The sequence below is a fragment of the Heptranchias perlo genome, chromosome 1 (genome assembly GCF_035084215.1).
Source record: "Heptranchias perlo isolate sHepPer1 chromosome 1, sHepPer1.hap1, whole genome shotgun sequence".
Lineage (NCBI taxonomy): Eukaryota > Metazoa > Chordata > Chondrichthyes > Hexanchiformes > Hexanchidae > Heptranchias > Heptranchias perlo.
In genome coordinates this window covers 61,375,953-61,392,581 of record NC_090325.1, presented here as the reverse complement: position 1 = coordinate 61,392,581, position 16,629 = coordinate 61,375,953, and the positions used below count along the sequence as shown (strand labels likewise).

Below are 16,629 nucleotides of genomic sequence, written 5' to 3'. Positions count from 1 at the left end.
TCTGTGAACTGATTCCGTTCTCAGATAAGGAGCCGCCGAGAGTCCAGCTCTGTCTAGACGTGAGGACCTCACAAGTCAACTTGTTTTGATTAGGCTCAAAGATACACCAACCTGTTTCAAACGTGATCAGCGCCACCCCAACCCCCACCACACACACACACACACAGTCTTAAAAAATGGTAACAAGAAACAAAACACATCATCTTCCTCTTCCGAGGTGCAGTTTGCTCCCCTGGGGCCGTATATGTCACTGGGAGGATTTAAATGTTGTTTTCGCTTCTGTAAGATCTCCTTAAATATATAGAATATCCCGAGGCTACAAACACAATTAGCAGTTTCACAGTCTTAAGAAGAGGCGATTTTCGGAAATGGACACCAAACTAAAGTTAATGGTTCCCAACCAAACGACGGGAAGGGTATAAGTAACGATTTACTTTACTCATATATAGTCTAACGTTTTTTTTTAATATATATATACACTTTAGAAGAGAATATATTGGCCATTTCGATTTCTCATAACGTGTAACTATAGTATAAGGAAAGGTATTTTATTACATCACATTGAATACCAGTCAGCATTCTGAGCGTTCCATATATTCAAAAATTTAGCTTTGAACATTTTGTAGATAAAGAAGATCACAACAGCAACGTTACTGTGAAATACAAGGCTGGGATTTGGTGCTATAGAGAAACATCTTACAGATTGTATCCTCATTTGAATATCTGTCATTATCTGTCAAAAGCTTGGTTTAAAATGCTCAACACATAATTATGTTTTAGTTGTCTGTGGGTAATAATTATATATTTTTCAGTTAAATTAAAGAGCTAGGTATGGGTTTTAAGTAAACATAACATTGATCACATTAGCACGGGGCTGACTTCAAAAGAACACGACTTGCGGTTCACAGCCGAAGGTGGGAGGAGATGTAAACTGTTTTAATGCTGACGAATTACAGTAAGAAATAATTAGGAACATTTAATAGAAGTACATGGAAATTGAAAGACCCCTCACTTCCTTGTTTTATGTTGGATACTTTTTTTCGCTTGGTTGGGAAGCCTCGTATTTTGAGTTGTATATAAAGGGATCGTTCATCAAATGCTCGGACACCAAGCTGTAAAGTTTGTTTTTCTGGCGCCTGAACTCAAACATTGTCATTCAGTGGCTTGTTCCACTATCAGGACAAACAACACTGAGAACAGGAACCTCCACCAGAAGAACCCAGGCAAGTTCGCATTGGTCACTAGGAATAGAGGCATTTAAAAAAAATGTTTGTACAACTCATTAACAAACTTTACAAAAACATTATTTTCATAAAGCGTACATCAACCCGAGCATATTTCTAAACACAATCGACCTTAATAAATCTTCTACAGACGGGTTGCCTGAACGTTAATACACATTATTCATTTGGTTAGTCGCGCTCTTAAGCTTCTGTTTTTGAAGCCCTTGACAATCAAAGGCGTGAAGTTTCTTGATATTTCCAAAAGTCTGTATTTAACGTGTACAATCGAAATAATGCAATTAAGATCAATTTAAATATTAATCCCATCCGCTACCTTTCCAATCACAATTGTAAATAGTTGAAACAATTGTTTATTCATTTGCAATAAATCTATTTCAATGCTATACATCACACTCTTTGTATACAGAGAGGTTATATAATGTTAGAATACCGCAGTTATGAAGTGCAGCAAAATTTGCCTGAGTTTTCGGTTATTGCTGAATAATACAGCCAGCACTGTTACCCCCCCCCCCCCCAAAAAAAAACACATTTTACTTGAGCCCACACATTGTTCACAATATACACTTTCTTGAATTTTGCTACCCAAGAGTAGGTCATCCAATCATCTAAAGTTCTAATGAATGTAGCGAAGTTTCTTTCTTCCGCATGCCTTAAAGGAACGGGTTTCCTTTAACTCCTGTCATTATCTCGCCTTTCCTTATCCCCCGATTTAACAATAACTTCTGAACGTTGATCACCGCCGAACAAAAAGCAGTTTGGCAATTTCTTCACCCTGCTTTACTGTAGCTTCACTCTGCTGTGGCCGTAATTCATTACATTATGATTGGGAGTAAATTAAGCTATTGGGGTAAAGAAGGTGGACTTGGCATCTAATGTGCTCTGAACCGTGAATTTAAATTGAAAATACTGCAAGGGGCAAACTAAATGGACAAAGAAGGTCAGGAAGATAAGCGCAGACCGGATGGTTAGTGAGGGAGCAATTGTCTATTTTGATGGCTCATTAGATTGATTCAGTGACTATCGAAATCATACTGATAGGCATTCAGTTAAATCTGCCTACTACTGACATACGCAATGTATAAGCCATTTCGAGCTGCCAGGGGCAAAATTAAAATGTATGTAAATGAGAAGTATGAAGATGGGCTGACGAGAGAAACTATCCGCCTGCCTGCTTAGAACTTCCGTTGCTGATTTTTTGTTGTTGTTTCAGTGTGTTTGTAACAGACCTTTGGGAACATTTTTAAAATCAAACTTTATTCTGGTTTTATTTGCTAAATTAACATGTTAACAATCTTCGCGTTGATGTATTACGTCTCCTGTATAGTATAAGAGGATCTAAGTGATAATCTTTATGAATTTAAACCATGACTTTCAGGATTGATTTTTTTAGGAAAGGAAGTTGCCAGACTCTTGATAAAAATCAATTGGCCCCAGCAGTTGGGAGAGATTCTGCAGTGATGAGAGCGGATGTAAGTTCCCAATGACTCTGCTGTTTCCTAGTAACTGATGCCATCACAACCATGTGTTCACAAAATATTACGATAACAGTCTGTTAAAGGCAACGCTCAACCAGTATCTTTGTGGTATCATATAACTACAACTTGGTCCATATCAATCTATAGTTTCACACAAGAAAACGAACTGTGGCGTCTAATTCTGAGATAGAACTATTTGCCCGCCGTCAATTTAAATGGTCGCTTGTTTATTTAAAGGTGTTACGTGTCACGGGAAGTGTCTTGTTAACCAGATAGCCACAGATATATAGCAGACGCTGTTCCTATCCTATATGTTTGGCTCAGAAGTGTTTACCCATATACAGAAAGAAAACAACACATCAGCAGCACTGAATGTCAAGACTTCCTTTTATCAGACACACCGCAACCCTTATAAAGGAATCATATCAATAGACATACTGTTATAATAACCGCCAACACGTTCTACTTGCCAATACTGGGTCTTTCCAAACCTGCTGTGCCAAGCTTACCACAGCCAAACTTACCAGCACTGATCAATCGACATTTGTGCTCAGTTGCTAGTAAAACGATGAAATACAAAAGAAGGTGAAAAGAAAATAAGTGGTAAGGATATTATTTCTGAGTAACAGTTTAAAATTAAAAAAGGACTTGGAATAAAATTTTATTTATTAATCATTCTTTATCTTTAAATTAATTAAATTAATTAAATGCGTTTTTCAAAGCTATCACAGATATGTTATCTTTACTGTTTTCTAACAAGGAAAATGCACAGAAATAAATATTTATTGCTTCCAGTCTTTAAAAGATTAAAATTGCCCCCTAATTAAAATTAGTCATGTCATCTTTAGGTAAGTACATTTAAGTATAAAGGAATTAAAAATTGATTTAAAAGCAATTAACTCTCCAAACTAATTTATCAAAATGTAATGGCAGAATCTGCAAAGGGCTCAAATGATTTTTCAGTTATCTCAAAGTTTTTATTAGTGAAATAATCTTGAAGGTATATTTCTACATATGGCGGGTTTTTTATTTTACATAATCTTCAAGAAAAGACAGGACACATAAAATTAGACATGTTTTCCAAAGACCACAGTACATCTTTTACTTCAGCAAACATAAAATGTCAAAAAGACATGAAAAGTGGCAAGTCTGTCGACAATAAATAATAAATTATTTATAATTTTTGCAGTACAAGAACAAACAAAATGTTTCTTTCTGTGGCTAAAACCATTGTTGGTAACTGTTTTAACCTAGGAGTATACACATCTTTGGGAGAATTCTGGACGGACACGAGTTCACACACAAATCCCACGAAGCTGTGGCAAAAAGAGGTATACCTTGTTGCAATGCTTGAGCTTTTAATTAAAAAAATGAAATATCAGTAGTTGCCTTCATACTTTAATTGCAGGGATTGTAATCTCATGAACCAGCTACATGCTAATGATCTAGGATCCAATAGTCCTTAGTTATAGGTCAACTAAAAGCATTGCAAAAATGCAACTATACCTTTCAGAACTGATCCTATAGGACAGTCACTGAACTATTTAGACTGTGGTACATTCTGCATGTCACGATTGTCTTTCCAGTCCACTTTTTGCAGATGTATAGGACTCTTCTGGGGTTTTTTTTGGCAAAGCTGACCCACTGATGTCCTTTCTAGGCAGCACCATTGAAGATGTTGGGACTATAGTCTCTCCACTGGATCATCTTATCTGTTTGTGTTTGCAACACATTCAAATCACATCCCTCAGGATCACTCGAATATACATCCTTTTCTATATCTTCAAAAATGTCTTTGCATGAAGTCCCGGATGCCTCGGGAGTCTCTTCTATTTGCACTTGTAGCCAGATCCCACTCTAGTGTCTGATTGTCATCACAGTGTTGCTAGGGTACAACATTGGTTGTTTGAACACAGAGACTTCGTGCAAACGGATGATGGCTGCTTTCTGATCAGACATGGACCAGGTTGCATGAACTTTTTTTTTAAAAAAAAGTGTGGGCCAGAGAGTTTTGAGGGTCCAGGGTTCCTCGTGGCTCTCTGTAGGGCTGCACTGAGAGTTCAGGCTCCTCATGCCTCTATAGGACTCGCTACCATGCTGTTTGGTGTGTCAGGGAGTTGGGAGGACATGGACGCTACTTCACTTCCAGTGGAGTTAGAACCTGGCCCTCCCTCTGAAAAATTAACCTGTAAAAATCATAGCAAATCAATGATCTCCAGCCTCTTTAGAATGTTGTTATTAATCCAAAGTCATACATATCAGAAAATTACGTTCATTAAAAAATATATTTTTGACTTTTGTAACTATGGTTGTACAATGGTTTGCAATAATTTTATCATTAATGACAATCAAATTACAATAAACAGAAAGCGCTTTTTGCCAAGTTACCTTTAAACTGCTATATATCTCTAAGTTGAAAACAATGGCAAAGCATATAATTGAGGTCGCATAGCAAAGCACAGGTAGGCCTAGTCGCATTTCCCAGTGCAACAACATTTAATGGTGTAAAATGGTACATTTTTTTCCAAAAGTACATTACGAATTAATATATTTTGCAGCAATTCATTATTTATTGTAAAACATCACATATCTGTTTAACCCCTTGAGTACCACACTTTCTTTGCAATTTGAAGCAAGAGAATGTTTCCTGCCACCAAATATATATAAATATATATTACATGAAAGTGCAGTGTATTCCCAATAGGAAAGGCAGGACATATTTCTATCATTTTTTTGGGACGCCTTGCAAAGGGGCTGCTACTGGCCTCAAACAGTTAAACTGAAATGGGTTTACAAAGTTGAGACATTTTATTGTACATCACATGTGTTTTGCATACACCTTTATACCAATATTTTTACTTAAGTAACCCAAACATATTTTATGTTATGTACCACAGGGAAGCACAATTTAGACTATACTTTAATTCAGCACAGTAACTGTGGGTTTGCAATACTTTAAGAAATATAAAACAGCCTGTGTAGTACATTCTAAACAATTAAATTATGCCCAATTATTCAGTGACCAAACTGCCATCACTGTGATCATATAAAGCTGGACACCTTATATTCACCTTTACAAAAGAGTTAGGTGAAATAAAGTACCATCAGCTCCATTCTTCACAGATAATATTTATTCAGAAGGCTGGTGGAAGGGGTTTCCTTATTACCGATCCGGCCACTTTTAATAACACTAAACCTAAAGCTGAGAAAATGTTGCAACAGCATCCATTTTGTTTCATATTCATTGGCTGTATTTTAAACAGAAATCTGCTTATCCCATGGTTCAGTTACCCTGTCTTCAACCCCTTGGGTTACCCCCCCACCTCCCCCCTTCATTAAAATGATCAGTAGTGTTTTGAATCTGAAACATTTGATTTAAAATGTCTATTTGACAATATTTGTAATAAAATGACAGAAGTGTATGTTTCAGACAACAGTCATCTTCAGTGTATAATGTTAAACACAATCTATTTGAATCTGTGGATGAAAGCTTGGGTAAACAAAATAGTTTTTTTTCCCCTACATTCTTGATGGTCGTCAAAACGAAAATACTACGGCTGGCAAAAGAGGGATTCTGCAATTTTTATATCCATGAATTGTCTATATATGGATTGGTGTGTAGCAGGTCCCCTGATTGCAGTGATTTCTGGTGCAGTCTGTATTGTGGTGGTGGTGATGGTGTTCTGCATGTTGCTGGCACTCACCAGTTGCTGAAATGCAGGCTGTTCTATATCACTCTGCAAAGCGAAGTCACTCAAAACTTTCCAAGGCGGTTGGTAACTCTGCACCTCCACTGGATTGGCTTGCAAACTGCTGTCATGTCTCTCAGGGCTGGCAGCTACCATTGGGGTCCCTGTCATCCCCTGGATATTCTTTAAAAAAAAGCCAATAGTATATTTTATTTCATTTTATTAACACAGTACGCATCCATCTTTCTTTCTTTAGTTAACACAGCATGAACCTCAACATAGCCTTCTTAACAGGGCACTATGTAATGTTAACACTTTAAAATTTCATGTTAGCCAATCCCTGCCACCCAGCAAAATTGCAGCATAAAATCTGAGCTCTCCCAATGCAAGTTGTCGTATATTAGCCAAATAATTTCATATGTGAAACAGTAAAATGGTGAATTACAATACTAAATATTCAATGCAGGAGCCTCTCATGATCTTCAAATTTGATAATTCATGCACAAAATAGACTGGGAAATGCTAATGATGTGAACAGCGATTGTAGCCAGTACAGGCCAAGAGAGAAGCACAACCACAAGTTTGTAATATATTTAAATAAAGGCCATTTCCAGATTTGGAAATATGATAGTCATTCACTTCAAAAACATCTTTGATCTGTTTAAGGTAACCCACTACTATTTGGTTTTCGATACAAAGAATAAAGGGGGTTGCCCTAAATCTAGTGGCGCTGGATAAAAGACAAACTTCTAAAAGAATTGCATTTTAATTGACCCACCCAACATTTCAAAAGTCCAGAAAAACACAATGTATTTTTTCATCTGTATTAACAATTCCATTAATTTTAAAAACGGTACGTTCACGCTATACATACAGTATTACAAAGTAATTCGGATGCACCAAGAATGTTAACGTGAACTGGAAGGATATTATTTAACTCAAACATCAGTGTATTTGAAATGGGAAATAAGGACCGTTGCATTTTTATTAGTAGAAATGTATCATTCATTTTGAAAAAGTTCAGGTTTTAAACATGATGGGATAGCTAGTAATGCTTTCAACCGTTTGTGTTACAGCTTGCACGGAAATAGCCACTTTTCGTGACAAAGCTTCCATGAAAGTTTAAGAAGGCAGGAGCACTTACTGTTTTGTCGTTGGGTTGTTGCTGTTGCAGTTGTTTCATTAGGAGACTCCTCTTTTTGTCCTTGCAGCGCTTGTTTTGAAACCAAACTCTAATGACACGGGGGCTCAAGCTTGTCATTTCCACGAGCTGCTCCTTCATGAGCGCGTCGGGCCGAGGGTTCGCTGCATAACAAGTCCGTAACGTGTGGAGCTGCTTCTCGTTCAGAACTGTCCGCACCCGAGTCGTCTTCTCCGGCTGTTTGTGAACGTGCGGCCTCAAGGCTGGTTGTCGGGCAGAAATGGGCTCTGCTGTAAAATAGGTCAAAACAGGCAACAGATCCTAAGTTTGTTGAACAGCATGATGGGCAACAGAACCATGGTCTAATGTTTGTTCTGACAATATAATTAAATCTTAAAACGATCTTCGAGCCATATTAATGGGATTGCGTGAACTGATTTGCAATTAAAGCAGGCCTTAAAAAACAAGCGTATTTCGAGTTTCTCGGAGAATCTGGTCTTAAATGAAACATAAGGTCTGAGGTGACAATAAAATCAAGTTAAAAGTAATCGTAGAACTGTCCGGCATGACTTCCAAAACTGATTAAACTGCATGAGGCCGAAAAGCCAAAATAAATAAAATCTCAAATATCTCTAGTATACGATAACGCTACACTAGCTGTAGGAGCCAATTAAATTTAAATGAATCAGAAACAATTGTTTATAGGTCTGGGTTTCAGGTTCGGCTTCAACGGAGGCACCGCATTCTTTAGTTATCTGAATACTAATTACAGCCAAGTCCATTCAAATGCAATTCGGATATAAGCACATTGCTGATATTAGCGACTCTGTGGAGGACGCCAAGCCGTGAGTGACTTGTCGCTTTTGCTATAGTTGCCGGTGTTGTATGCAAGTTTGTATTGCAGCAACTTTGTTTTGCATTATGTAGAGCTAGACTCCACGCTCTATGCAATCAGATATGTGATGTGATAAACGGGGCTCCCGCAAAGTTTCAAGGGTGTGATCAGAGAATTACAGCGTTTGATGTGTTTATGAAAGGTTCTGTGGACCGTGCAGCAGGTAAAATTAGATTTTCAAAAGTCCGGCTACAATCATGTTTCCCTGAAATATGGTTCTCTGTAAAAGAGATCTAAATGGAAATGTTTGAATAAAATTTTCTATATAGCAGTACTGTATTTAAGTGTCGTTAGTTTATGATCATAGATCAATATAATTTTTCGTTTCTGAAAAGAAACATACTGCAGTATATTTAATAAGATTTAATAAAACGGACAACGTGTTATAGTACATATAGCGGGAGGGGGGGTATCCCTTTAACTAGGTTATTAAAGCTTGTAAAAAGGCACCAGATCGTGTTGTGAAAAATGCAATTCAGCATTATCAGTGGGGTGATGTAATTTGATATTTAATGTCAAACATGTTACTTGAACAAAGTTACATTTACATAGCATATATATTTGCAATTCTGGGCAGCTCCGAAATACATCCTGCTGCAAAGAACAAAAAGGAATCCAGCACTATCGCTGCGTAACAATAAGATCTAATATTTACACTGGAATGAAATATCAATTTCGACAGACGCCACTTGAAAAGTCTTCAAACATATAATTATGTAGATTCCAAATCGATTCCCTTTCGGAATGCAGTGTATTTTAATAAGGGCAAAATGTATTCCGATTATTTTTGGCGGAGGATGAGATCTAAAAAAAGGACCGTACAAAGCCCTGGCTGACTACAAAAGACTACATCAGATAATATGAGTGATATAAACTGATATATCAATTCATGAAGACTGCTTAAACATACTTGGATTATAAAGGAAAACCTTTAAACATATCTCAAATCGGAAACATATCTCATATCGGGAAACCTTAAAACATATCTCAAATTCTAAGGTTAGTGGCAATGTCTTCATTTACATAAACATCAATAGGAAGTTGTACTTATAAAGCATATGCATTGATTACAAATATATTACTAGAAAATGGTTCTGCTATAATATTTTAACTCTACTAATGTTCATTTGTCTACTTCAAATTCATGGGAAATCTTTACAAAATTGTATATATAAAGATGGCATCTGATTAACTCATTTGAATAGCGATGGGAACATTTATAATAGAAACCAGGTTTCCTCAAAACTTTTATCTCGAACTATTGACAATTAAATTAGTTCAACTTAAAACAAAAGGGTAACAGGAGACAGTTCTTTTCTCGAAATAAAAGTTTTAAAACTAGTTCAGACATTTATCATGGAAGGACAGCGTGTTCAAATTCACATTCCCTACATTTGTTGTTTGTAATATATCCTGAATACTATCAAACATAAAATACACAATCGGATACAAAATATATGACACTAGCTGAGTTTTTCGCCTGTACAGAGCCCATTGTCAAGATCCAAACCATACATTCCGGTATGTATTGAAGCATTTCATTAAACATTCAGAAATTCAAAATGTGAACTTTACAACACGAAACTATTTACGGTTGTACATCGTTTACACGTTAAAAAAAAGTTCAAAACATTGCACAGAAGTAGGAGGCAGTGTGTATAAAATAGTTGTTTTCACTACATGACGTATGAATGGACTCTCAAATAAAACCGAGTTTTGAAAGCGTACATACCCGCCATCTGTAGGGGTCTGTTGCCATGCATGGGGCTGAGGGGGTCTGGGCCGATCGAAGCCCTCTCTACAACATCGTGATCAGCCCGGCAGAAGAGTCCGTCTTCCCGCAACGCGAATTCATCACCGGGGATGAGCTGGCGACTGCACGCCACACAGCGGAAGCAGTCGATGTGATACACCTTACTGCGAGCTCTCATCACGAAGTCATTCTTACTGAATCCTATATTACACTTTGCACATTTAGTTCCGTACAATCTGCAAGTCAAAAAGCACCAAAGACTTTTACTAAAGGGTCGAAAGTGCCTCCAGTATGTCATACACTTTAATACAAAGAGATAAGGTGATTTTAGACCTAAGAAGCCGACACACAATTATTTTTGATTTGATTCTGCAGTTTCTTTTATAACATACAAAATCCAAACCAAACGATGGACCAAATTATACTTCATATTAATCCTAATGTGAAATATCCGAACATTTTAACCCTGAACACGTCCCCTAAACCGTGATACAATTCTGCATAACGTGAAAGCTTTTAAAAATAATAATTGAAGCATGCATTTCATAATCCATAAACATAAAGGTAGCTGGCATATTGTCTAACGTGAAGATACATCGTTTGTTTACATATTTTCAGATTGTGTAAATTCTAATATGATTTTAATCCTTGCATATTGTTTAGTCCTATTTGATATCGTAAAGATAAGATTTTCATTTCTTATCCAAAATAAAAATATTTTTTTACCCAAACTAAAAATGTCATTTTGGAACATTTCTTAATAAAACGTCACTATTCCAATTGGTGATAGCGTATTTTAGTTTGTTTTCAGTGTACGGCAACCGTCTTCATTTTACACTTGATTTCCTCAGTTTAGTGGAAAATAATACAAAGTGTTTTTAAATCAATGGTAAAAGCCGTGCAAATCAACACAACAGCTTGCACACAATATATTACACTGGAAGTTTTGATACTGGTCGAAAATTGCTATGTTGTAAAAGATCACATTGTAGTACAGTAATTCTCCATATGACAGAGCTCATAGGAACTGATTTGCAATTTCAGTTCACATGCCTCATTTCCAATCCACAATAACAAACATTCGGAAATACACAGACTAAACTGATGACAGCGATGGGTTTTAACGAATTGCTGTCACTCGTAAACAGTTAAACAACCGCTCCAGTGATAAACGTTTTTAAAGCTCTGATTTGTGGATAACAGAACCAGGAGCGGCAAGATTCACATATTCTCAGTACACAGATGTTTGTGCTTACTAAAGGAAACAGTCGCATTATCTAAATATGTCAATTGTTTGCTGCCAAATAATGGGCAATTTGATCTCGTCTACTTCGCCAGTTGAGATAAGATAAGGTAAAAAAGATAGGAAGACAGCTATCGAAGGGTTAATACTGGGTGGGGGGGGGGGGTATTTAGAGACAGCGCAAGGACAGCATAGATTAATAGAAGTGGAATATATGCTATATTTTAAAAATCCAAGATCTTCACTCACCGAATATAGTCTCTCTTGCAGTATGTTTTGCCATCCCTAACGAAGCAGGTACACGTTTCGTCCAAATACTGATTACACTCTGCACATTTTAGACAAGCGGCATGCCATTCCAGATCCGGAGAAACTCGAAGAATATACTGATCATGAATCTGATTCCCACAACCAACACACAGTGAAATAAGCCGTTTTTCTGTAAGTTGATATGAAAATGGTGTGAAACCGATCAAAGGCTTGGCTTATTCTATCAGACATATATTCGACTATAGTTTTTTGATATAGCTGTTCCATTTACTGGATAGATCTAAAGATATATTTCAGGCTGTTTTGTAACATGGTGTTGTCCAAAATAAGAGATTACAATAACTGGAATTCAGATAAATGTATATTTTAGTACTAAGCGAGTTACTTAACAAATACTTTAAATCAGCAGAAAAATAAACTTCCATTTTTGTCTTAGCATTTTCACACTGTTTTCAGCAAAACGCGTGCATGGGTAGGTTTCTGAATTCATTTTTAAATAATTATGAGGAATATTTAGAAGCATGCAAAACTTTTTTAAAACTATGAGCTAAATCTATTCAATGTTAAAATAGTCCAGAATTAGCCCATGCATTATACTATTACAATCAGAATTTTATTAGCAGAAAAAGTACAATTATTCTGCAGTATCAAATTTTGCTTATCTTAGCAGAGATCCTGAATAATCAGACGTGTGTATCTGTAATACATCTGACAAGTCTGAAAGAAGTAATCCAAATGCTCAAAAATTGTTTGGCACTATTTTACTTCAACTCTACCCTGCTACGAAGCTATTTTGTTCACACGTATCGCCAGTGGTGGGAATACATTTAACAATTTAGATTCAATGCAAGTCTTTTCATCTTTTACCTGAACCTTGAGACCATTACTGTACAACATACAAAATAAACCCAAATACTAGGCGGAGTAATTAATGTTCAAGAGCAATTTTTAAAAAGTCAGAGGTAACAGTAAAGTTACAGCTACAGGAGTTGACCTGCGAAACTAATCAACTCCTAGCACCTGAATCAGATCCTCGAAATGCAACAGCAATGAAGAAAACTTACTTTTGGGTGGATCTCCCATGTCTCCCATTTCTTGTTATTATGTAAAAGTTTTTTTTTCTTTTTTTTCCCCCCTTGGAATTTTTTTTTGGGGGGGTGGGGGTTGAGAAGGGGGGGTGGGTAGGCAGGGTCCTTGGTTATATCCACAGAGTAGGGCCGGTTAGGAGGTGTGCGGTCGGAACGGCTTGTTGCTGCCAGACACTGGGGATGGGGTTGTGCAGAGACGCGGTGTGCGCAGTACTGCCGCTCATGCTCACTGCTCCTTATCTCTCACACACTCTGCCTACGCTTCCTCCAGCCCCTCGCCATTGGTCTGACGTAGAGCGTGCCTGACGTCAGACGCACGCCGTCTCCCCCGTTTCCCCTCCCCCTCTCCTATCTACACCCCCCACCCACCACCACCATAACCACCCACCCACGCACCGATTGGTCCAGGGCTCGACCCGGGCAGCACCAGCTGTTTGCATTGTCTTTGACGGAGAGGCTGCGAGTGTGTGCGCGCCGGGCTCCAGGGCTGCTGCAGCTTCCTATCGCGTAACCTTTGGGCGCTCCAGCTTTCTCCTTTCTTGTCCCGACTTTTTTTTTTGCTCGCTTTTTCTTTTTCTTGCTATTTACTTCGCCTCTGATTCCTGATCTTTTACTTCTACCTTGCTTCTTCCCTTCTTTTAACGTCCCCTTTCTATTTGGCGTTTTGGTACACCGATTCATTCAGCAGCACAGTACCTGTATTTGTACATTGTTGATGGGGGGGGGGGGGGAGGCGGTGGTGGAGATGTTTGAGCTTTGGCCATTAGCGTTCATTACACCTGAAAGATTCAACGTTATTGTTGTTATTTTAGATTTGTTTAAATCGCAGAGTTAAACTTTCCACGCTATAAGTATCTCGAATCCGAACTCATTTGCCTGATGGAAATCAATTCCAGAATATGGTTTTCAGCACAACAGCCCATGAGATATGGAAATGTTATTTTACAAACATATGTTTACAAAATCCTGTTTGCAGGGTTGTAAGTAGGATTACGAATTAGTTATAGTAATCACACAACTGGGTGTATTTTTTATATCTTTTTACTGCGTTATGTTTAGGTGTTTAGTGAAGTGCAGGGCAAGGTCAGTGTGCAGCAAAAGGGAGGCCAGCTCTGTTATATGTGATACTGCTTCTAATGCAGACACAGTATAAACCCAAACAATAAAATGCGACTACAACTGTTTTCAATTGACTGTTTTACGACTTATATCTTTTCTTGAACAAATAAATGCGAGGGCAACATATGCATCTTGTTATACCCAGGGTTTCCACGGGACAAGTTTATAGTGAAACGCTCACTGTAGATAATCCATTGTCTTAGTTCTTTTCTGGAGAAGGTTGTGGGGAGTGCTTCAGGACAGGAATGCGATGTGCAGCATAAGAACTGATCAATTCTCTCGAGTTTGCACGTCCGAGGTTTGCCAATCCGTATTAAGTGCCACGTGTAAGAAAATTGCAGTAACATTAAGGTAAGAAAGCTGGCATCAAACTGAAGATTATTGCTACTCCATACTTTTCTACAGTATCATTTAAAGGCGAAAGTACGGTTTAATGAAAAACAATAAAAATAATGGGAAAGTACTTTGCAAGAGCGATGCTGCTTCCAAAATATGAGGGTGTAGGAATTTTAGCTTTTAAACTCACACCTGGGATACGCAAAAAGCACCTCGATAAGAGCACGTTTGATTGAAATGATACCAAGGGTAACATTGAGTCTGAATATAGGAATAGATAATTTTACTGATATCCGCGATTTAGCAATTCAGAATTCATGCAAAGGCTGGAATAGTGTTCTGGAGCAAAACGGTCCGGCGTGTTCACAACATAACCTGTTAATTTCTACAGTTCCACACACAAGCTTTAAATGCCCTTTTAGATGGGACATGAATTCATTAGCCTAGGGATCTACGCATTTGACCGCCCCAACTAAATACAAGGAAGGTGGAAGTATTGCTGAAACGAATGGAAACCCTTTAAATCAAATGGACAGCTGCAATTCTCTGCACATTTTGAATAATACTGTAACCATTCTTATATATGTGAATGATTTGTCAATGAAATGGTCTGTTTCTGTTTAGAGCAAATTCATGCTGGCTAATGCAAGCACCGAACAGTCCGCTTTCTTTAACAGACGAGAATCACTAACATTTCGCCAGCACCTTTCATACTTGTGAGGCCATATGCCTACTAACGCTGTTCCGTTGTGCACACTTTTTTTGTGTGTGACGTGCAAAATAGACAAGCTCGCAAACAGTCCATGAACGAATAACGAAAAGACTCAGCGCAATCCTGTCAGCAAACAGAGCAGTTACGTTTTAAACTCTTCGCAGCTAAGATGCATGGATGCCAGTAAAAAGAGACCAATAGACACAGGAATACTGAGCTGAAAACAGAAACAGGCTGAAGCGCTGGACTATGAACTGTCCATCTGTGCATCTTCTGCCCTTGAAATATGAACACTTCTAACGAGCTTTACCTCTGATTGCCTTTTTATACAATATCAACAATGCACATTAGAACTAACTTAATTACCCAAGGCTTTTTAGATATGGGCTAGCGATTCAGAAGGAACACACGTGGCTAGCACGAGCGGATGAAATCGGTGGGTTTTTCGATGTTTCAGCTGTGCGTAAACCTAATACGTAATTACTAAGAATAATTGCTGATAATAGTCCTAATCTGACAAATAAACACGTGGTTTAGCGGAAGCCTATAGTGACAGGCTCCAGCTCAGTAGGGAAGAAAACAAAGCGGTTAACAGTTTGTCCGCTGTCACATTGCAGCAAATTGTCCGAAAAGCTTGCGCTTTAAAGCCACAATATCCCTGTCCCAATGATCCACTTGTCAATTTCAGATCAGTTTCCTATTCAAAATCAACCAGCCAACCTGTAATTGCTACTCAGTCGGAATTAGAAGCGGGACTCGTTAGTAATTATGTTTCAGCAAGTAAATTAACTTGTTTTAAAAATGGAATACAGTAATTAGAAAATACCAACTAATGGGAGGATTCTTGAATTTAGTTTTCTTTACATTTCGATTTCGAGGTATCACAAAACTACAGTCTGGAGCTTTAAACTGATTGTACGGAGATTAGGCCCTTTAAAGTATAACCATATCTGGCGATAGCAACAAAACGACTGATATTGTGACTGTGAAGCATTAGTTTGGAATGGATATTATTCTGGACCAAACAACGTACATCTCAGTGTTATTTGTCTCACGCCAGTTTGCGAAAGCACCAACGGCCTTCTGTCATGTTAGAAACCAATACTATATTACAGTTAATCGTTCCTAAATTTACAAATTGACAAGATAAAGACCAAAGACGTTCGGTTTCTGAAAATACTCTGACACGAGGAATGCTCCATGGGAGCTACCTATGAGCGCTCATCCGTTTAGTTCTCTTTTCTGGATATCCTTTCCAACATCCATCATTTAGATAAGAGTAGAATTTCCACTCACCCACCCACCCAGGGGTTTGCCTATATTAAATTTGCTGAATATATATGTTATTCTATTGGCAGCGCTAAACTGTTGCTATCACTTGTGAAACATATCACACGTTGTTTAATGAATCCTATATTTTAATCAAATTTCTGCCAATTTAATTTCATTCGGTAAATTAACATAAACTAGAGAACTAAATTCATGGTCTAAATAATTAACGATAAATGCTTTAAATCTTGACTGGTAACCAATTTATTGTTCAAGCTGTAATACTGGATGGTTTGAAATCGTGCGTACATTCATGTTGTTCCTCCTGGTCACAATAGACTGATCCCACGATTGTGTCATGGCTAACTTTCAGCCACTCTGCTCACATAATCTGT

At 37.7% G+C, this 16,629-nt stretch overlaps 1 protein-coding gene across 4 annotated transcripts; it reads right to left on the bottom strand.

Annotated features, from left to right (window-relative positions):
- Positions 1-3,733: 3,733 nt before the first annotated feature.
- LOC137329316 (insulin gene enhancer protein ISL-1) lies at positions 3,734-12,996 on the bottom strand. 4 transcript variants are annotated; one of them, XM_067994427.1, is made up of 6 exons: positions 12,775-12,996; positions 11,690-11,879; positions 10,177-10,433; positions 7,553-7,839; positions 6,424-6,591; positions 3,734-4,905 (listed from the first exon to the last, which is right to left on the bottom strand). In XM_067994427.1, the coding sequence occupies exons 1-6, from the start codon at positions 12,800-12,802 to the stop codon at positions 4,789-4,791; spliced, it is 1,047 nt and encodes a 348-aa protein (XP_067850528.1). In that variant the 5' UTR covers positions 12,803-12,996; the 3' UTR covers positions 3,734-4,788. The 4 variants fall into 4 exon arrangements, with proteins under 4 accessions (XP_067850528.1, XP_067850536.1, XP_067850513.1 ...); XM_067994435.1 differs by having other exon boundaries at positions 7,553-7,836; XM_067994412.1 differs by lacking the exon at positions 3,734-4,905 and having other exon boundaries at positions 6,097-6,591.
- Between the last annotated feature and the right edge of the window lie 3,633 nt (positions 12,997-16,629).